This window comes from Phoxinus phoxinus, assembly GCF_949152265.1.
Source record: "Phoxinus phoxinus genome assembly, chromosome: 24".
NCBI classification, from domain to species: Eukaryota; Metazoa; Chordata; class Actinopteri; order Cypriniformes; family Leuciscidae; genus Phoxinus; species Phoxinus phoxinus.
The window spans coordinates 24,236,053-24,258,662 of NC_136899.1; the positions used below are offsets into that span (position 1 = coordinate 24,236,053).

The window sequence follows — 22,610 nt, forward strand, 5'->3', positions numbered from 1 at the left end:
CGTATATCATCCCCAGATCCCTTAATTTTATGAATCTATTTACTGTATGGTTCCTAAACCTTTTCTGCCAGGCCCCCTTTGTACTATAGTTACAGTACTATAACTTAACTTCAATGTCTTCTCTTTGTGTCCGTGATGTGGTCTATAAGTGGTGTCTTAACCTTCAACAACAAGAGATTTAATCACACACCACCCTTGACAGGCAGACAAGCCACATTAGCAAGACATATCTTAGTCTTACTCTTTTCTTTCTGAACACAAAAATCATATTACATGATGTGAATGAGAATGATAATGAGGATGAGGCTTTGATAATAAATGTCCCTCAATGGCATTATTTTGTTGAATGGTAAATGGATCTGTCACCATCTAGTGGACATTAAGATCAAACTTCTCACTGTTTAAAGGGCTAGTTCACCCAAAAATACACATTGTTTTACCATTTACGTTTACTCACTCTCATGTCATGTCATTCATACGCTCCCATTCCTCCAGGTCACAAGTGGCCACCTCAAATGTAACTTTTTACCAGCAGTACTAATCTAATATAGCCAAACTTTTGTTCAATAGTCATTTTTAAAACATATTCAGAATTTTGAGGCAACCGAAGTGTGGTACTAATAATATTTATGCAATAAATATGATACATTTGCTTCTACAATTTTTACAATACAATTTATTTGGATCATTTGAATATTTTAATTAACCTCTTTATTGCTGTGTGCTTTTCCTCATTGTGGCTGATTTGTACTTTTTTTTTTATTATTTCCCAATGGTGGTGTTACGTCCCTTGATAATTGTTAGTTTTTCTTTCCCTTTTGTGTTACTTTCGCTTTAAGCAGGTTGACGGTGATTTCCATTGGCTCATTTATCTGTCAATCATAGAGAAGCTTAGTGACGACAGCGTCGTGTCTCGCAGCTGTGTGCTTTCATGTTGTCATGTTTTGTGTGAACACGTGGCTTATGAAAGTTCTCATTGGCGGCGTGGTCATGTCTCGTTAAGTGTGAGCACATGCTGGTGATTTGTTTTACTGGCCATGTGCTTGTGTTTTTGTCAAGTTTGGTGTGACCACATGGCTTGTCATGTTTGTTTCCTTGTGCCATGTGTTCTCCAGTCGATTGTCGAGCCCCTCCCATCTTGTTACCTGATTGATTCATTTACCCCACCTGTCCTCCCTCGTCGTTACCTCCTTTGTTTGTTCTCCCTATTTATTCTCCCTGTGTTTCCTGTTTTGTCGTCGAATGTACCCCTTGTGTCCTGCTTAGATCCTGCAGTCCAGTCCAGTCCAGTCCAAGACTGTTTTGTTTTCCTCCTTGGGGTAGTTTTTGCTTGTATTTGTTTATTTTTTATTATGATTAAAAGCCTTATTTCTCTGCACTTGAGTCCTTGCTACTTCCACCTATCCAAACCCTGACAGCTTGATGATATGGTTAGTCGTGACCTTATCCAAACCTGACCTGTGATAATTTTTTTGAGCACTCACCTATCTAGTTTATCAAACTATGTTTCAATTTCTTGGCAGGTATGTAGAACATGTTGTCCATGTTAATCCGTATCATTTACACACACACAAGGAAACAACTACTGAAAGCTGATATCCGTGTATTTTGGATTTCACAGAAACTAAAAAGTGTGATCAGAAAGATCAGAAACATTCTTCATGTACTTGTTTTCAGCTGGCAGAACCAGTCAAACTGTAGTCCATGTAGTGATCTGTGTTGACCGCATTACTCTGTGTCATTTCATCAAACACTATGGCACATGCTGCGCTACTGCTGCTGACCAGCTTGACTATTTCTGTGGGTCCAGCCATAAGTTTCTATGGGGGATCGATGACCTTCATGCCTGGAAACAGATATCCAGGTGGAACAGTGCAGGTAAGTCCAGGTTATTACATTCATATCTCTTTAATCGGTTAACTGTCACCCCCCTTTTTGAGCATAGATATGAACTTAAATGGTTGTAATTCATGAATGCTTTAGAATTCATATTAAGATATTAAGGTTAAGGTTCATATTAAGGTTCTTTAAAAGAAGACACCCGGCAGACTATTGCAGAAGTGAAAGCAGCTTCGAAAAATTTTAAAGTAAAAAAGTTAGAAGATTTTTCACAGATTTCGCTTCTGGGAAACTGACAGTTAACAGGCTATAGTAATGACATTTTTTTTTTCTATTTTTGTTATTTTACTTGAAATTAAACATAACTGAGAAATCACCTTCATTTAATCCTGAACTTGTATGATTCTCTCTACTGTACAGAATGCTACGGCACGCTTTTTGTGCGGCATAAAAAAAAGGGAGCACATTACCCCTATTTTACGCTCATTACATTGGCTACCAGTGCGGTTCAGAGTAGAATTTAAAGTACTTCTATTAGTTTATAAATCTTTAAATAGCTTAGCACCAACCTATCTCTCTGAAATGATTACCGAATATAAACCGGAAAGAGCACTCCGATCAAATAATCAGGCTCTGCTATCTACCCCAAAATCGAGGCTCAAGTGTAGGGGAGACCGAGCTTTTTCCGTCGCTGCACCAAGGCTTTGGAATACTTTACCTATTAGTCTAAGACAAGCTCCATCCCTGTTTACTTTTAAATCCAGACTTAAAACTTTTTTATTTTCAAAAGCCTTCGATTAAACTTGTTTCTGTCTGTGATTTGTGATTCTTTGCGCTTTTTAAATATTTATGGTATGATGTTGTATACTTAAGTGAAATTTATGTGTTTCAATGTTGTGACGTTATGTGGTGGATTACATGTGGAAAGCACATTGGTCAACAACTGTTGTTTTTAATCGTGCTATACAAATAAATTGTCATTGTCATTGTCATTGTCATTATGTGAAGCACAAAAGTTTTTTTTTTTTTTTTTTTCATAAAGTGAAAGTCAATGGGGTCTGATATTTGAAAGCATTCTCTATAATATCTTGCATGGCTTATTTGCAGTTGTTAAAAAAAGATACATAGCTTTCATGTAGCTCAAACAGTAGAGCGGCGCTTGCAACACCAAGGTCACGGGCTTGATTCCCAGGGAAAGCAAGAACTGATAAGAATGTAAAAATGTTTATCTAGAAATGCAGTATAAGTCGCTTTGGATAGAGGCGTCTGCCAAATGTTAAATATCTGTAGTATGTGTTCCTGGCAGATGCACTTTTACTACAGAGAGTCTGGTAAACTGCCCTGTGATCCTCAAGCCGCATGGGTCTGTGATAGTGGCGACTGTGGCAGTCTCACATTCTCAGAGCCGGAGGTGACGGATCAGGACCAGTCAGGTCAGATCCTGTGGTGCCAGTATGAGCGTCACATGACCACCAATGTCACTGGCGACGAGCCCTTCACTCTGAGGTAAGATCAATAGAATAATAGTACTACTACTACTAGAACTACTTTTGCATACTTTTACTATAAGTACTTATTACATTCGGTAAGTATATTATCTTAAAACGTATTGTTTTAGACATTTCAATAAGCCCTCATGATCTGTTTAGGACCCCAGACCCTCTTCAAGTATTGAAAAATCATGTCAATTATTTTTATTTTGACATTTCAGGAATTTTTCTAATTGTATAAGATATTTTCAGGAATGTCATTTATAATTTTTAATGATTTTGGTATCTAAAATCAACTCACAGTTAAGTATTGTTCATCAACAATTAACCAGTGGTGGAAAGAGTACTAAATTTTGTTTTAATAAAAGTAGAAGTACAGCAAAATAATATGACTCGAGTAAGAAAAAACACTTGATTTACTATGTTACAAAGTATTTTGACCCAAAATGAGGCAATGTTAGCAATACGGAGCATTAAACACTTGCATGTAATTCCTGTTTCTTTTATTCTGAAAGCTGGAGAGCGTACTTGTGTAGAAAGTCCACAAGTGAGATTCATAGAAGTATTTTAAGTAACTTATGACGTTCCGGGAAATCCCTAATATGGATATCAGATATAATAAAATATGCAGACGAAATTGACGCGAGTAAAAACATAAGTTTGAAGCGAAATTGACGGGCGTGGGCAAAAGTTTCAAAACCCGCTGGCGGCCATCTTTTTACAAGATGTGTGATGTTGATAGATAATTTATCGAGAGAGTCACCGCTCTGTATTTGCTCTGGAGAGCAGAACGGTGGCGTAGGGATCATCGCCGCCGTATTTGGGTCCACCAGACCCTTCGGAGGCGAACCCAGTTTGGCGAGTTTTTCACCATTTGCTCCAGGAGCTGCGCCTGGATGACGGCCGCTTTCAGCGGTACTTCCGCCTGTTCCGCGCCCAGTGTGATGCAAGCAGGCTCCTGATTGGTTAACGGGGCGCGAATTGACGCAGAAGTTCCGATTTTTCAACTCGGGCGGCAGACGCGAATTCGCGTCAAACGCGTATGCACAAAAAGCACTATAAAATCATTCGCGCCAGATGCTCAATTCGCGCGAACGAGGCGCATTCGCGTCTACCGCGCCGCACTCTACGCCTCATTCGCGCCGCAGGATTGTTTTACGCGTGTAACACGTCTTTGCATTGACTTAACATTGAAATCACTCGCGTCTGACGCGCTATTCACGTCCGGTGTGAACGCACCATAAGAAGCAACATGGGACCACAGAAGCTATTTCAAACACTGGATTTTGGAGCAAAACATGATATTAATCTCATAAATTGATGTCGCTATGCTAAGCATACATACTAGCTAGCCAGCCCTGTTTCCAAGAGAAATTATGCAATTATAAACATAATTTATAATTGAATAATGAATAATTCATTTTATAATGAATTATTCATTATTCAATTATAAATAATGTTAAGTTTGAAAAGTAAGTCCGCATAAGATAATTTTAATGTTTTTTTGAGAAGGGCAAAAGCAAAGGAAGGGCAAGTGAGAGGTCTGATCAAAGAATGAGGGATTAAAACAGTAAGAACAGAAAAGTGGCAGTAAAGAAAATAAAGTGGGGTATGGGTTAACATGTTAAATATAATGCTCTTTTTGTCGTTCTACCGAAAATGTTCCGGGAGCCCACTGATTTACAGATGTTTCATTGTTGAGGTTATTTCAGCTTCGTACAAAGTTTGCTTCGCACATTTAGTTGAACTGCATTGTTAAAGAGGGCAAGCTCCTCCATTGAATTAATGATACAACTTATCGTGACTCAAATCAGGTCCGAGGACTGGTTTGTCATGATAGATCTAAAGGATGTGTACTTCCAGATATCCATACTTCCTCAACACAGTAAGGTTCCTCAGGTTGCTTTCGGGTGCGAAGCTTTCGACCTGGCATTGTCACCTTGGTCATTCACAAAGTGCATGAACGCAGCTCCGGCTCCGTTACGACTCCATAGCATTTGTGTACTCCGCTATATCCACCATGGGCTAATGTTAGCTCAGTCACAGGAGTTGCCAGTTCGGCTTCTAGATGTCATCCTTGCGCACATGAGGTGCTTGGGGTTAAGATTACACTCCAAGAAAATAATGCTTTCTCCAGTACAGAGGACAACTTTTCTAGGACTAGTGTGGGACTCGATTACGATGCAGGCACAACTGTGTCCTGCTCAAATTGAGTCGATTCCTCTAGCCGTAGGCAGAATCAAGTTAGGCCAAGCCGTCACTGTGGAACAGTTTCCGAAACTGTTGGGTCCCATGGCAGCTGTGTACAACGTGATTCCCTTTGGCCTTTTGTACATGAGGCCATTGCAGTGGTGGCTCAAGACCAAGTAGTTTTGGTAACACTTTATTTCGATGGTCCACTTTAGACATTCTACTAACTATAAGTAACTTTGCAACTACATGTCAACTAACTGTTAGTTTCTTCTAATCAGTTATGTACATTAGGGTTTTATGTTACATTTAATGTTGTTAAATACATTTTTTTTGCATTTTTAAAATGTCATGTGGGTCACCATGATGGTGTTTACTGTTTGTCTGAATTACACTGTGCAGCTTCTTTATATTAGAGGATTAGACTGTCTACTTAATATCTGCTAACACTTTATTTTGTTGGTCCTCCAACAGATATTCTACTGACTATGAGCAACTAGAAGTAAACGTATTCTCCTAACCCGAACCCTAACACCTAACCCTAACCAAACAGTTTACTACGGTCTACTAATACTCTAATGACAGTTAGTTGACGTTGAAAAATTAGTAGAACGTCTAAAGTGGAGTATTGAAATAAAGTGTAACCGTAGTTTTCCCTGAGGGAAAACTCTTAGCTGGTCTCCGTTGCACTCACCCCCCGAAACCTCACTCCAAACAGGTTACGGCAACAATATAACCCCTCAAGTCCTACTCGCCCCACTCAGTGCAGGCCTCGAACCCAGGTCTCCGGCATGGGAGGCGGGCACACTAACAAGAAGGCTAAAGACTGCAGCCGCTAGTATCGGTCGCTAGCGCACCTCTTGAGGCCAGGGGAGTGAGGTTTACCAGCACAGCTTTCACTACCTGGCCTTTGTTACGTGAGAAAGACCCCTTTAACTGCAGATTTCTTTAAATTTTTGTTACAGTTAATTATTTGTAATGAGATACAGAAGGGTCAAAGAAAATGAATCTAATTTATTATAAAAACAATAAACCCCACCCATTAATTTCATTGAATTAATATTGTATCAACCTCAAAGGATTCATAAACATTTTTACGTCTCTAAAGTTGCCATCAATATGTTAATATATGCCTATGCAAAGTATGAAAGCACATGTGCTACTCTAACTTTATGTACAGTATAGTAATCACATTCTCTCTCTCTCTCTCTCTCTCTCTCTCTCTCTCTCTCTCTCTCTCTCTCTATATATATATATATATATATATATATATATATATATATATATATGGAACATTTTCTTATTAAAACTCTCTTTCAGTGACTCTGGTTGCTGCTGGGCAAATAATGTTCATGATGTCCGTGAATGGACACTTCATAGTCTTGTTGACACAAGAAAACGTTCAGACACTCAGACTGCAAACAGGTCCCCTGTTTCTGCAACAATACCAAACATAAGGTTTGTGCTTTTAAAATACAATTTATCCATAGGCTTGTCCTACAGCTTTCTAGAATACTTGATTCTGAGTGGTCTACTGCTAACCTAAAGATCAAATATGTTTTTGACTGCCAATCTGTACAATATATTTCCCCGTTGTCGCTCCAACAATGAAGAAAATAGTTGCGTCTTGATAATGGTCTTTCCTCAGGGTTCCTCAGAACTGTTTTCAGCATCTTCACCTGCTGGCCCATGACCCAGATGGAGATAATGTGAGATGCAAGTGCCCATCTTGCCATCAGCACCCAAACATAAATCTTGATGAGGTAACATTTTCGATTGATACACACCCATGAAAACTTCAGATACAGATTTAACAGGCAAATGCACCGTGGCAATTTAAATAAGTTTAACTAACTTTTACAATTTCTTTAAATGCTGACAAGTATAGATTACAAACATCCACAATTAACTATTTTTGCCAGTATTTCTGTATGCTACATGTAAATAGACCTTACAATGGTTCAATGAACAACAATGGTTCAGGTTCATACTGTTATTTAACAACATACCGATTGTTCAACTTCTTTCCGAAAAATACTTTCACTTGTACTTTACTTTGTACAGTGCGTGCCATTGTAAAGACTACATCTATCCCTCACAGCCTCATTCATCTGTGTTAAATTCAATATGGCGTCTAACCTGACTAAAGTCTATGCCAAAAAAAAAACACTTTTTAAGAATAGACCTGTGGCTGTGACCTATTTTGGCTGATCTTTTATCGGGTGTATCAGTTAATATGCTTTAACATCTTGACAGGAATGTAGAACATATTGTCTTTGAATAATCTTAATCTTTAACAGTTACCCTCATCAGGAAATAGCATAATACTGAAACTATTCAATGCGTGATCAGCCGTGACTAACCATTAAAAGACTGGCTGCCCAGGGCACTACAAATCATTTACAATGTCATTTTAGTTTATTTTTTCCATGTTCGTCACTTTTTTTACAGTTTTAGAATTTAAATGTTATTTCAATGCACAAACCGTGCTATTTTTTTTTTTTTTTGTCTAGGACTCGTGCACTCTGAGCAATAATGGTACATTGGACTTGGGACTGCATGTTTTTGAGTTCACAATGGAGGATTATCCTGTATCAAACATCACTTTGACAAAAGAGAATGGGATCTCCTCTGTCAGAAATCCTTATAATCAGACCGCCAACACTGACTCAACTCCACTCAGTCAAGTGCCTCTGCAGTTTGGAGTTGAAAGTGAGTGAGAATAATGTAGATCAGTGGTTCTCAACCTTTTTTAATCCCATCCACACATTTCGAAAGCCAGAAAGTGACACACTCCTAGTAAATTACATATCAAGATACTAGAAGTTTTAAGAGCTGAATGTTTTTCAAGGTTGCCACTCTTAAACAATGCATTTACACTTCCAGTTGTTTGTGATTAACTGGATAAGGATTAAGATTTGAAAAAAAATTCTTCATTTTTTTTTAAAACTTAATTTCCACCTGATACAGTTCATGGTCATGGCAGATAATGCTTTAATAATGACTTAATTAAATCACTATGGGATATTTGAATGGGAAAAAAACTTACAGAACCAACAAAACTCTTTTAGTACTGCTCCATTCTATTATAAACATGTGATAAAATACAAACTGATGTACTTTGCTGTCAAAGACTAGTTCTGTATGAATAAGGCTTTAGCAGTAGTTCTCATGTGTTGCTCCGACTCACTGTAGTTCTGTGCATTTAAATCATTCTACCCTGTTTCCACTGTTTTGTAGTCCTAACACCAGTCCACAGTTGTGTACCAGGGGTGAACAGGCCAAGTTTACTGACACCAACTCCCTTACATGGAGATGTTCAACATGCAGCTGTGGGACGTATTCACATTATCACCCTCCGTGCCCAGAGCTCGGACAACAGGTGAAATATGCATCGTCCAAACATTGGTTCAAATGCCAACAGGTCCAAATTTCTACTAACATATGCAATTTTGTAAAAATACAGAAGATCTATCAGATGTATATATCAGAGCTCGAGTTGAAGCTGCTTCATCGAGCCCCTCTTTAGTGGACAGCAAGCCAAATAAGTTTAACCTAATATCTTAAAGATTTCATGTGCCAACAAACTTGTAAATTTGAGGAAAGATTAAGCATGGAGCAAGATTTGTTTTACCAAACGTTTGTTACATCAGTGTAAGACTGGAAAAACAGGAAGAGAGGGCTATATAAATGCCTCATTCATTGTTAACTGCTGTGGGTGTGCCCCCATATAAAGAAACTTCGCTCAAGCAAAATAAAATATAATAATATATTTTTTAAATGTTTTTCCAACTATTTGTAAAAGTAATGACTTGTAAATCTCTCACAGTACATTACTATTGGTGTTGTGGTGGTGCTTAGGAGCCGTTGCTTACACATTATATATATATATGGGCACACCCTCAGTGATTTGATTCTGGAACCGGGCCTGATCAGATGTACAGTATGTGAAATTGTTGAAATGCTTAGTATCTCTATATAAACCAACCAGCAGATTTTGCATGTACCGTTTATTTTAGCAAATGTTATCTAATCTTTCAATCACTCTTGTGTAGTATCTTGGACTTCCAGGTCAGTGGTCCATGGAATATGTCCAAGAGCTTGAGGAATACAAGTCAAGGGGTTACCGAGGCAATGCTGACATGGACACCACAGGAATCTGACCTGCATCATCATGTGCCCGTGTGTTTCACTGCAGAGACCCTTCAGAGGTAAAATTACATCTGTTCTTAAGCTCACTGAGAATTCAGGATTTTTTCCTTGATCTGTCTTTTGTCTTTCTCTCCATAATTAGTCAGTCAGAGATGAGGTGCATTGTGATCATTGTGGCAAAATCGAGGGTTCTCTCAGGTAAAATATATTTCATAAGTGTCTTAATGAATGATTCTGTTAACAGTTGTTTTTGTATTGTGAAATATCTAGTTCAGTCATGAAACTCTAGATGGTGGAGTTTCATGACTGAACTAGATATTTCACAATACAAAAACAAACTAAACTGTAAAAATGAACATCTGTTAACAGGGTAACCAGAAACGGCTAAACGTAAGCTCAGCTTCTTCTTCTTCTTCTAATGGAGTTTTATGGCGGTTGGCAAACCAACTTTCGGTGCATTACCTGGAGTGTGAAGCACTAATAAGCGTGTAGAAATTAACAACTTAAATAAACAATAGAGTAGGGGTGAAGAAAAGAGGGAAAAAAAATCTTCCAATTAAACCAATACCTTTAAATTCTCCAGTCTACTCCTATTTCTTTAATATATTTCAAAATAGCACTATATAGTTTATCTTGTTCTACACTTTCAAAAAGCTTTCCATATTAAATGATTCAACACCCAAGTTTCTTACTTCCGTCATAAGTTCTAACCTTTCTTTTACATATTTTATACATTTTATTAAAACATGTTCAATTGTTTCTTATCTCAATAATTACATTTACCCGTTTTATGTTTTCCTATTTTGAACAAGGAATGATTTAATCTAGTGTGCCCTATTCGAATGCGAGAAGTAATTGTATCTTTTTTCCTATTCCTAAATACACTTCTTCCATACTTGTTTATGTATACTATACATATGTCTACCCTTGTAATCACTGTTCCATAGTTCTTTCCATTTGTTGTTTATGAATTCTTTAATTTTACCTTTAACCTATTTTTTGCTCAGTCACTTGAATATCTCTGTGTGTTTTACAGCTTGCTTAGCTAGTTTATCAACAACTTCATTAGCCTCCACTCCCACATGAGCAGGAACCCACAATAACACTATTAAGCTTACACTTATTCTTAACAATCGCTCTCATTCTTAATGAGAATTTATTGGCATTGGAAATATCCACGATGGTATATAATATCAAATGTTTTTGTTCCCAGCATTCTTCTATCACGCCCTTTACTGGATGACTCTCTTTATTACCTTTTATGTTAAGCCAATAATTCAGTCTTATTTTATGCCTATGAAGTTTTAAAGGAGCTTCACCAACTTCCACCTGTGAAGCTGCAATGGGAGATGTTCTGAACGCAACACAGCATATTCTTAAAACTTGATTTTGTATTGCTTCAATCTTTTTTAGTACAGTTTCAGTTGCAAATCCGTAAATTATACTTCCATAATCCAAACTTGATCTTATTAAAGGTTGTATCAGCGATTTCAGGCCCAAAAATAAATGATCACATTTATCAAATCTTTCCTAACCCCATAAGAAGGTCGTCAAAAAAAACGCATCTCTGTAGGCAGCCGTGCACGAGTGCAAAACCTCATAACACCCAGCCCCTGTCGGTGATTGGTTGAACACTATTTATTTGGGTTTTGAGTGGTTGGTGAAACCAATTGTTTTTGTGTGCAGATCTCAGAGCCTAGGCTGCCTACAGAGACGCGTTTTTTTGACGACCTGCTTATGGGGCGGGCAGCTAGCGGATCGTTAGGAAAGATTAGATGAATGTGATCATTTATTTTTGGGCCTGAAATAGCTGATACAACCTTTAATATACTATAAAATAATTTCAACGGTAACCTACAAGCTCCCCATTCAACCCCTGATAAATATCTTCAAATATTTACTCCTATTTTACATTTATTGATCAGTTTTTTAGCATATATTGCAAATGTCAGCCTTGGTTCCATATACACCTAGATATTTGACTACTGAAACTTGCTCCAGTTCCTGCTTGTATAACTTTAACTTAACCTCTGGTACTTTTTTTCCTTTTAGTAAAACATTTAACTTGAGTTTTAGGCACAGATAAATGCCCCATCATCTGCAAATAAAGCTCCTCCTACTTCACCTTTTAAATTACAATTTTTTTTATTTTTTATCATGATATATAAATAAAAAACGGGCTGCATACACTTCCTTGAGGAGTTATCTATCCATTATCTACCTTGTATGTCTTTGAATACTCTACTCCAACCCTAACTTGAATTGTTTTTTTAGAAGGAAGTCCATAATTAAATTGTACATCTTTCCTGCAATTCCATCAGTTTACATAAATTAGAAGTTAATGCAATTGGCCTATAATTAATTGGATTGGATTTGTCCTTTCCAGGTTTGCCTACTGGAATTATTATTCCATGCTTCCACGAAGGAAGCTTTTCTGCATTCCATATCTTGTTGAAAATATTTAAAATAATTTTCAAAGATCTATCTGATAAATGTTGAATCATTGCATAACATACCTGTACATCATCTCTTCCAGTATGTATGTTTAACTCCCCCTAGGGCCATCTTTAAATTATATATATTAAAATATGCATCTAAAGAGTCTCCATTATGATTTAAAATGGCTAAAGTTTGATTTCTATATATTCCTCCCATTTTTTTTTATTGATCCCCATACTTCACCTATGTCAATATCTTCTCCTATTGAATTACACCAATCTCTCCAGTACTTATTTTTAGCTATTCGTATTATTATTCTTACTTCAGCTTGTGCTTTCTTGTAATTAATAATCTTCAAATAAGTTTTTTATTTATTTTTCTAAATGCTTTATTCCTATTTTGTACAGCTTTACTATATTTTTTCTGTCCACCAAGGAACTGCTTTCCTCTTTTTACATGGTCCCTTTTTTCCTATAACTTCTTTATAAACTTTATAAATATCTGTTACATCATTTACATATTTTCTCATTACATTCATCTATGTCCTCCATCGTGTTTAGTTCTAATGATGTTATTTCTACTTCACTAAGATATTTATAAGTTTCCCAATTTTTAAATTTTATTAAAAAAATTTAATAAATTTTTATTAAATTTTAAATTTAAATTTTAATCCCTTTATTAAATCTCCATCTTGGAGCTAATGTAAGCTCAGCTTGTGCGTCTTGCTTTTATTATAAGTCCAATCATGATAATGATTAACCAGCCGGTATCTGACAGCTGAATCCACGGGGAAATTCCCATTCTCCACCAGGAGAGAAATCGCCAATCAACTTCAATCGTAATTAGCTGGTTTAGCTGTCTGGTTTAGTCTTTGCCGTAGGCTAGTCCTGCAGCGTGCTATCAGAGTACCTCTGAAGCCACCTCCCCCAGCTCCACCTGCCTAGATCTGCTATGGTATTTATGTGTCTATTCATGCAACAGCAGTATAATCTTACTGTACATGCTCACAGCCAACCCGATCTCACGGCAATTCGTACGAATTTTACGAGGAGGCTAATTCGTACCAATTCATACGACCTCACTCAAGTTTTTTGCTACATCGTACATATTTTACGATTTGCCAAAACCCTAAACCTACCCATCACGTGGGTTTAGACAAATCGTACAAATTCGTACGAGTGAGGTCGTACAAATTCGTACGAATTAGCCACCTTTTAATCACTCGTACAAATTCGTACGAATTTGTCGTGAGATAGCGTTGTCACAGCAGCATGACTGTGTATCTGTATCTTTTCAAACAGATTAATCCCCAATCCCGATACTATGATTTGGATTTAACAAATTCTTTTCACATTTTTCTTCCTCTAAAATCATTGTTAGTGCATTGATAATATCTTGCAATTTTTGTTGTTGTCATTTTAGATCAATTGATAAATGTATCATATCCCCCAAGGTGAAGCAGAGATCTTCTGTGAGGATAACAGAATCGACATTGCAATAAGCAAAGCCTCCATGAAGGGGATTGATCAAAACTGGCTCCAACTGAGAGACCCTACCTGCTCTCTTACTTCCAATGAGACCCATATCCTGGGCATGGTGTCCCTCGACACCTGTGGTACCACGATGGAGGTAGAAATGCTGCTGTCTACGTTCTCCAATTTAAATGGAATATTTGCGATGTTACTCAGCAAAAAAAAAAAAAAAAAAAAATCTAAATGTCCAGTTTTTTACTGTATTAAGAACTTCTCTTCTTGGTTATGTGAACTTTAGATGGACATTCCATTCTTTCATTTTTAAAAAGTTATGAGAACGTTTTATTGTAATTACTGAAGAATGTTATTGAACAAGTTCTGAAAAAGTTCACTTTAGCTGATCCTTCTAATGATTAAAGGACTATCTGAGAATAATGGCACAAAAAGGTTTTCTCCCAAGATTTAATTAATCAGTTATATATAATATTCAAAGAATTTTGTTCTAGGAACATTTTATATTCACATTATAAAAATATTCATCAAAAACAAAAAAACATATGGATGTTCCATGAACATTATTGGCACAATGTTTTCTCCTAAAATTACAAAAACGTTCATCAACTTTTAGTAACTTCATAAGGATGTTCCGAGAACATTGTTTTATGAACGTTTTCTCTCAATGTATATCAAATATTAATAATGGTCCATAACAATTTTTTAAGAATATTTTGTCCAAACATTTACAAAACCTTTGAAAAAGTCATGTTAACCGTCAAATGTGAAATATTGATCTCTGTTTTTTATTTCTGCTTGATCTTTTCACATACCTGCTTCCCCATGACCAATCAGGACTCTGGAGACTTCATGGTATTCAAAAACGAGATAAATTCTTTTGAGAACCCCAATGAAGTAATCACCAGACGCAATCAAGTTAAAATCGGCTTCTCCTGTCAGTACCCCAAAGTAGCCAGTGTTTCAAACCACTTCATCAACAAGAAGTCAGACTTCATCTTTACTGAATCCAGCTTTGGCACTTTTAGTTACTCATTTGACATTTTTACTGACAACAACTTTAGCAGTCCAGTGGATACCAGTCTGTATCCTTTGGAGATAAATTTGATGGATGTGCTCTACATGGGCATTGCAGCCCATTCTGCTCTCCCTGAGGTCCAGCTCTTTGTGGAGTCTTGCAGGGCCACTCCAGATGACAACCCACACAGTGCCCTCTCTTATGACATCATCAAAGAAGGGTGAGACTGCTAAAATCCTTACACTAAAGTGTGGTAAAACCTCTCTTCTATATCTGTTCTACATCAATTTAATTTTGTCTTAACCACACATGAAAAGTGTCTTGGTTTTCCATATCTCTGGTGTTTTGCCCACAGTGAAACCTTATTTATCCAAAATCAACATAGTTATATATAAATCATCAAATATGCTTTGTAATGATTGTTGCAATGGAGAGGCAAATTAATTGAAAGTTTAGCCGCGTTTCCACCGTGGGAACAGGAACTAGGAACTTTGGGCTGGTACTCGGTGTGTTTACACCGCAGGAATCAGGGTCTAAATGAAGTTCCGGGTAAATATTTCCCCATCCGAAAGTCCCTGCTGGCGAGGTAGTACTTTTTCAAAGTTCAGGAACTTTTGGGGGCGGGACTTGTGTGCTGAACATGCTGATTGGTTGTGTTCACGCCGCATTTTGATTGGATGACTCCACGCAGCATTCTATTTTAAATCTATTGCGGTTCGTGGCTTCATGCAGTAAGAGTTGTCTGTCTGCAAATATGGATAATGGATAATGCTGTGACGGAATAAAGATCCGTCACAGCAGTTCTGCAAGATGTGAAGCCTGTCAGAGCTGCATATTCCATACATCATGAGCCCAAGCCTGCCACCTGGGTCGTACCGGAGTTAACTGCATTGCCCAGTCCATCCCGGAGCCACTGCCTCATAGACCTGTGGTCCACGGATCCAGTTCCTTCCTGAGTCCCTACCCCTGAACCCTCTCTGCTGGTCTTAGCCGGCTGTCTAGATACTACGTTTCGATCTGGAAACCTTCCTTTTCCAATGTTCCCTCCAAACTTCCTGGTCTCATCTCCTCTGCTGGTTATGTCCACTCCCCTGGATCCGTCGGCTCCACCGGTGTCATCATGCTCCTCGGCTCTGCCCCCACCACTAACTTTGTGCAGCTCTGTCTAGGGCTTTACGACCACTAGCTTGGCATAAGGGTTGAGTCTCCGGATTCACCTTGGACCTCCAGGCCCATTACTCCACCTTGACCTGTCAGTCTGTTGGCGCCGCCCAGCTCTTGTGTTTCCTAGTCTCCTCCGTGGTCCGTCAGCCCTAGGATTCCTCCTGGCTCCCTCGTCCCTCAGACTCAGCCTCAGTTTGTTGTTACTCTACCGCTGCCACGGACTTCTGAGTCTCTGGCTGCACCTCCACCCTCCACCCCTTCAGCTCCACCAAGCTTCTCCTTCGTTCCGGCTTCCCCGTTGTCCTGACTTTCTCTATTATCTGCCGAGCCCCTGTCTCCACCTCGGTCCCATGATCCACCGTCATGGTTTTTGGACATTTTGATGTTCTGTTTTGTTTCCTCTAAATCCTATTTAGGTTTGGTTTCCTTAGTTTCTGATTATCTCCCTGTTTGGTTCTATGGTTACTTATAATTATCGACTTTGTCTCATTTAGTTCATGGCTATCTCCTTAGTATTTAAGTACGGAGTTTGGTTCTGTTCCTCGTCCGGTATTTTCTTGTTTACTTATACCTTTGTTTACTCCTGTGATTCCTGTGTATTTGTTTTTCATATGATTAAAAGATTATAGCTAATCGCTTATTCTGCTTATATTTGCCGAATACTTTGCAATAGTAGGGTTTCTGTGATAGTCAAGTTTCTCAGATCACTTAATCTGCAGGAAGTTGAAGATCTACTGTTTGAGAATTTCATCCAAGATTTCTCCATAGATTACACAATACACATTCATGATAAAGAATTAATGTAATCTCTTTGTGTATGATTTATTGAATATTCAGAATTAATACATTGTTTTGCTACCCTAACTGCTCTGTATAATTATTCAGAGGTCATGTGATCATTGTGTTCTTACAGGTGTATTTTGGATGGCACAGTTGAGGTTTATCATAGTGATGCAAGAACATATGACTTTGGAATCCAAGCTTTCAAGTTTTCAGGAGACTACAATGAGGTATTACAGAATCACATAGCCATGTTGTAGAGTATGAACATTATACAGTGCACTCAAATTCTCTTGACAGGTGTATATTACCTGCTCGGTAATTCTGTGTGCGGAAGGAAGTTCAAACTCTAGATGCGCCCAAGGCTGCCTCCGAGAACCCGCACGCAAACGCAGACGAGATGTGAGCAAAGAAACCGATAGGCATCACATAACGCAGGGTCCCTTCCGTGTGGTTAGACATCAGCATTCTGCAGCAGGTATATTGGTAAAGTCTTAAATAATAATGAGTTCAAATGATTCTGCATCATGATCTTTAATATAACCACATTTTTCTTTCTTTAGCATCAGAAAATGGTGGTTCTCTTAATATCAATGCAGGCACCGCAGTCTTCTCAGGACTCTTTATATTCTCCATTGTGGTGCTGGTGGGATTGTTGGTGTACAACAGCAAAAAGACGAGAGCAACTGACCGCATGCATCTAATGTCCAGCTCCTGAAGAACATTTATAAATTAATTTCCAATTTTCTGTTTATGAATCCTCTCTGTTCATGTTAATTGAAAATATAATTTAAATGTGGTACAATCTGCATTTCTTTGTCAGACATTGTATGCCACTAAAATTTGCACATACATAAAAGGGTTTTTGTGTTAGAAATGATTAAAGGGTTAGTTCACCCAAAAATGAAAATAATGTCATTAATGACTCACCCTCATGTCGTTCTAAGCCCGTAAGACCTCCGTTCATCTTCGGAACACAGTTTAAGATATTTTAGATTTAGTCCGAGATCTTTCTGTCCCTCCATTGAAAATGTATATACAGTATACTGGCCATGTCCATAAAGGTAATAAAAACATCATCAAAGTAGTCCATGTGACATCAGTGGGTTAGTTAGAAGTTTTTGAAGCATCGAAAATACTTTTTGGTCCAAAAATAACACAAAATAAGACTTTATTCAGCATTGTATTCTCTCCCGGGTCTGTTGTCAATCCGCCTTCACGACTCCACAGTTACGCTGCTGGCGTAAGACGCTGATGACGTGTTATCCGGTGCGCCCGAGCTTCGTTTATAGACTGAGGGAGACGCAGTTTTTTTCGATGCTTCAAAAACTTCTAACTAACCCACTGATGTCACATGGACTACTTTGATGATGTTTTTATTACCTTTATGGACATGGACAGTATACCGTATATACAGCTTCAATGGAGGGACAGAAAGCTCTCGGACTAAATCTAAAATATCTTAAACTGTGTTCCGAAGATGAACAGAGGTCTTACGGGCTTAGAACGACATGAGGGTGAGTCATTAATGACATTATTTGTTTTGTCTTATCACTAATCCATGTTAATTCAGTTTCTAGAAAAGTTCTGATTTGCTATTCTCAACATGATATTTGATTAAAAAGCTAACATAAAGCTTGCATTTTCCTCTGGATTCAAATAAAGTAATGTTACAAAAATAATTATATTAACAACAACTTCATGGAGTCAGATACATATATACTTTGGCTCATTTGTGTCCCATTCATTGGTCTAAATAAGCTCAAACAAGGTCGAACACCAATATTTTTGGTGACCCGGACGTGATCTTACATCTTTCTAATTCTGCTATTTTTTTTCATACAGTTCTCACAGATAATAATGTCTTATATATAGACATATTTGCTTTTATGCCATCCTTCCCTGCTAATAATGCTGACTGTTATAAGACACGTAAATAAATAAAACGTGTTTTGAAATTTGTTTTTTCAATATTTTGATTAGAGTTACAAATACTGACCTTGTCAAGCTGATTAGTTGAACTATACGACATTTGAATAGCACTACAACATCATAAAAAAAGATGATCTTTTATGCCGAATCTATTATTTTGACAAAGGAGGTCATAATTTAGCAAATTATTGAGAATAGCACAGCAACACAATCATAAGACATTCATTTAAGCTGCTCATGACAGCTGAAAAAGAAAAGGCAGGCCAAAAAGGCAAGAATGCTGAAAGTAAGGGGGATCTGGCACTGATCGTTATCAGCCGATAATAGATTCATATAGTTTGATCGGTGGCAGGGCTGGTACATACCTATAGGCAAACAGTCTGATTGCCACTTTAGACCAATTTAGAACAATTTTAACATGCTAAAAAAGATGATTGGTTGGGTATTTTGAGCTAAAACTTCATATACACATTCTGACTTATTTTACATCTTGTAAAAAAAGTAATAATAGGTGCCCTTTAAATCTAAATTAACTTTCCTTTGTTCTACTTAGTAGTGCCACGCCCTGCAAAACACTGTGATGTAGGCTATATCCAATTGCATCAAAACAAATAAAACTATCCGGACATGAATAGAAAAGACGAATGAAAAACAAAACTTTTATTCAAATTCAATAATGGATAATACATAGCCTATAAAGCGTGCAGCATTTTATAATCCCTCTTACTTCACCGCATTGTGTCTTCACTGTGTTGTTAAAATGAGAGGATTCGCAAGTGTGTAAAAGTAGTTTTCTGCGGGTATTTAAGTATGGAGGCGCTTGAAAAAGCATTCAGTTGCGTTCTAGACGCTGGGGCAAGTCTGTGGCAAAAAAAAAAAAAAGTATTTTACACATACCATTCAGATAAAAAAAAAGATCGAAAGCACTTGTTAGAGGCATTAGGTAAATGCCTATTACCAACATAATCCAATCTGAAGTTAATTAATTCATCGTTCAACCGGACATAACTGTTTTATATATATATAAATATTAGGGGTGTAACGATACGCATATTCGTAACGAACCGTTTGGTACGAGGCTTTCGGTTGGGTACGCGGTACGCATTATATACCGAACGGTTCGTTGGACTAATTAATTACATTTGGAAAATAAAAAAGTGTGTGAAATATAATGTTATGCGTTCAACAAGGTAGCCCAAATGACGTAACACTCCAACCCCCGAAGAAAAAAACACTAACTTATATGTCAGGCGTACACGCTGAAGGCTCATTGCAAAATGGCTAATGCGTTTAACAGACCAGAAATAGAAGATCCTCCAATAACCAACAGGTCTGGTGTTTGGGTGCACTTTGGTTTCCCTGTAAGCTATGATGGTGATGGCAAGAGAGTGGTGGATAACAAAACAACGGTATGTCGCATCTGCTACATGACAATAGGGCACACCAGCGGGAATACTTCAAACATGTCAACTCATTTACGCTGACATCACCCCAGTGTGTCAGAATCTGGAACAAGACGAAAAAAAGGAGATACATACACGCCACAAAATATCCACGCAGAATTTAGACAGACATTTCCAACTGATTCAAACAGGGCAAAAGACATCACCGCGGCGATTGGTCCATTTATAGCCGTGGATATGAGACCTTACTCTGTAGTGGAAAACGCAGGTTTTAAGAACTTGCTTAATGTAATTGAGCCCCGTTACAATATTCCTTCACGAGCCCGTTTCAGCCAGACCGTAATTCCTGCTTTGTACCAAAAAACAAAAGAATAATAGAGAACAAATTGGCCAAAGCAACAGCGGTTGCTCTGACAACAGACGGCTGGACGTCAAGGGCTACACAAAGCTACCTGACTGTAACGGCACATTACATTACCGCTAAATGGGAGCTGAAAAGCCACGTTCTTCAGACACGCCCCCTTGAGAGTCACACAAGTGAGGATTTGGCCAAAGGGATGACAGAAGCAGTGGAAGTGTGGAAGTTGGAGAGAGCTAATGTAACTATTCCTGTAACTACTGACAATGCCAGGAATTTAGTTAATGCAGTTGTTGGAGCTGCTGGACTTAGGGTGTCTAAAAATAGGGTGCTTTGCCCATGTCATCATTAATCTATTTATATTTTGCTGCTTACTATATTTTTGATTAATTATTTGCATACCTTTAAGGGATTTTTTAAAATAACATTTTCATATGCATACTTTGACACTGAATACATCCAGATGTTGTGTTCATCATCTCATGTCCCTGTGTATAACAGTTGCAATTGTGTGCATGATTTATACTAACCTTTTGTAGTAAATCCTATTAGCATGTATCTAAGATGATTGTTGTATATTTTTCTCAAGGAGCAAGCTACAGCCACCACAGAGCCAGCAACCTCTATGGAGACTCAGACAGTGGACTTGGAGCCCTCAACATCACCTCCACGAGAAAAGAAATCAGCCATGACTGAACTTTTTGAAGAAATGTTCATGACCCATCATCATGAGCCAAGCCTCAAATCTGTGGCCGAAATGGCAGAGGAGGAGATGAAATTGTTCACGGCAGTGGACTCTATTCCCCTGGAGGCAGATCCACTGAAATGGTGGAAAACACATGAGCACTTATACCCCCATTTTGCCATGTTGGCACGGCATTACTTGGCTGTGCCTGGAACCTCTGTCCCTAGCGAGAGGGTGTTTTCTTCTGCTGGGGACATTGTCACATCAAGCAGATCTGTGCTGTCCACAGAAAATGTGGACACTCTCATCTTTCTGAAAAAAAAACTTAACAGTTGAGTAAAAACACACTCCATATAAAGAGTTATTGAGTTCCATATAAAAACAAAATTGTTATTTTCTTTGTATTTGTTCATAACTACTACAATATTACATTTGAATTTTTTTATAAGGAGCTGTTTTTGTTTTATACAGAATGCTTCTAAGAAAACACCATAGAAGATGGCTAAAGTATACTGTAGCTCCGTCACTGTTCAATGTAAAAAAAAAAAAAATCATACTTTGTTAGTTTTAATGAATATTATTATTATTTTTTTAAATCAAGGAAATTTATCTGCCAATTTTTAGTTTTTGCTGTATCTAAAACGTACCGAACCGTACCGAACCGAACCGTGACACCAGTGTATCGTATTGAACTGAACCGTGAATTTTGTGAACCGTTACACCCCTAATAAATATAGGTTATATGTGTTTGCGTAAGTGATATCAGGAAGCAAATAATACGTACATGATGACAGGAGAGTGACGCAAATCGAGTTACCCCTCCCACTTCTGCTAGTTTTACTGAGATCTCTTATCCCGTGCGAATTGGCCATCATTATTACAGACGTCCTTTAGTAAAATTACATTACTCCATCTAAAGTTAATCCCGTCCGAATAGGGCTTTAGTTTATACTCTGTACATACCACTTATTGCATTATATAATACCGCATTTGCAACTATACTAGAGGCCAGTGGCGGGCCGTGCATTTCACACCTAGGCCTTCAGTGATGTCCAACCTGAATTAATAACGAAAAACAGTGAAATTCCTGTTTTTATTTTGCACCGGCAGTTATAGGGTTAATGCGGTGAGTTCGGGAAAGGCTGGGTAGAGAGAAACGAGCGAGTGCGTTCGGCTTTAAAGTGTAGGCTACAGTGGTTCTTGCGTTCTGATTATAAATTCAGAAAAGGAAACTCCCTTGTCTTGTCCTTCAATGGTTACAATAGTATTAATGTTTGAAAAAAGAAGTTGCTTCGATCATAAATTTACAAGAAAAATTAGGAAGAAAATATTATGCACGGACAAAAACGGGGGCAAAAAATGCATTATACTCACCAAAACTACTGCCTATTTTTTTTAATACAAAATCCATTCTAATTTCTTTCCTCAAAAAGACTTAAATTACTTGGATGTACAGGTTGTCTGTGCGTTTCAGTCCCAACAACCTTTTCTATTGCCATCGAGGCTATAAAGTGCTGAAAGTCGAGTCTGTCCCAACGTATTTCTGGCATAAGTTTTAATTGGCTTTAGTGCTGCAAGTGTCTGCTCGACAGAAGAGCAGTAAACCGGGAAAACACCGCAAAACATGATGATGTGTAACGTTACAGCCGACACAAGCTCTCACACAGATTTTTGAA

At 37.9% G+C, this 22,610-nt stretch overlaps 1 protein-coding gene across 2 annotated transcripts; it reads left to right on the top strand.

Annotated features, from left to right (window-relative positions):
- Positions 1 to 1,237: 1,237 nt before the first annotated feature.
- LOC306992905 (zona pellucida sperm-binding protein 2-like) lies at positions 1,238 to 18,485 on the top strand. 2 transcript variants are annotated; one of them, XM_079602182.1, is made up of 15 exons: positions 1,238 to 1,523; positions 1,678 to 1,878; positions 3,146 to 3,345; positions 6,840 to 6,977; positions 7,168 to 7,282; positions 8,033 to 8,231; positions 8,760 to 8,901; positions 9,575 to 9,730; positions 9,814 to 9,869; positions 13,564 to 13,739; positions 14,432 to 14,832; positions 16,690 to 16,786; positions 16,857 to 17,034; positions 17,120 to 17,470; positions 18,073 to 18,485. In XM_079602182.1, exons 2-14 carry the CDS (start codon positions 1,756 to 1,758, stop codon positions 17,272 to 17,274), a joined length of 2,136 nt encoding a protein of 711 aa, XP_079458308.1. In that variant the 5' UTR covers positions 1,238 to 1,523; positions 1,678 to 1,755; the 3' UTR covers positions 17,275 to 17,470; positions 18,073 to 18,485. The 2 variants fall into 2 exon arrangements, with proteins under 2 accessions (XP_079458308.1, XP_079458309.1); XM_079602183.1 differs by lacking the exon at positions 1,238 to 1,523 and having other exon boundaries at positions 1,655 to 1,878.
- Positions 18,486 to 22,610: the final 4,125 nt, after the last annotated feature.

What these genes read in the sequence shown, in the direction of transcription:
- LOC306992905 (XM_079602182.1), top strand. Translation starts at nt 1,756, where the DNA reads ATGGCACATGCTGCGCTACTGCTGCTGACCAGCTTGACTATTTCTGTG. An exon ending in GACGAGCCCTTCACTCTGAG is followed by an intron (nt 3,346 to 6,839) that starts GTAAGATCAATA and finishes ACTCTCTTTCAG; the next exon opens with TGACTCTGGTTGCTGCTGGG. An exon ending in GCCCAGAGCTCGGACAACAG is followed by an intron (nt 8,902 to 9,574) that starts GTGAAATATGCA and finishes ACTCTTGTGTAG; the next exon opens with TATCTTGGACTTCCAGGTCA.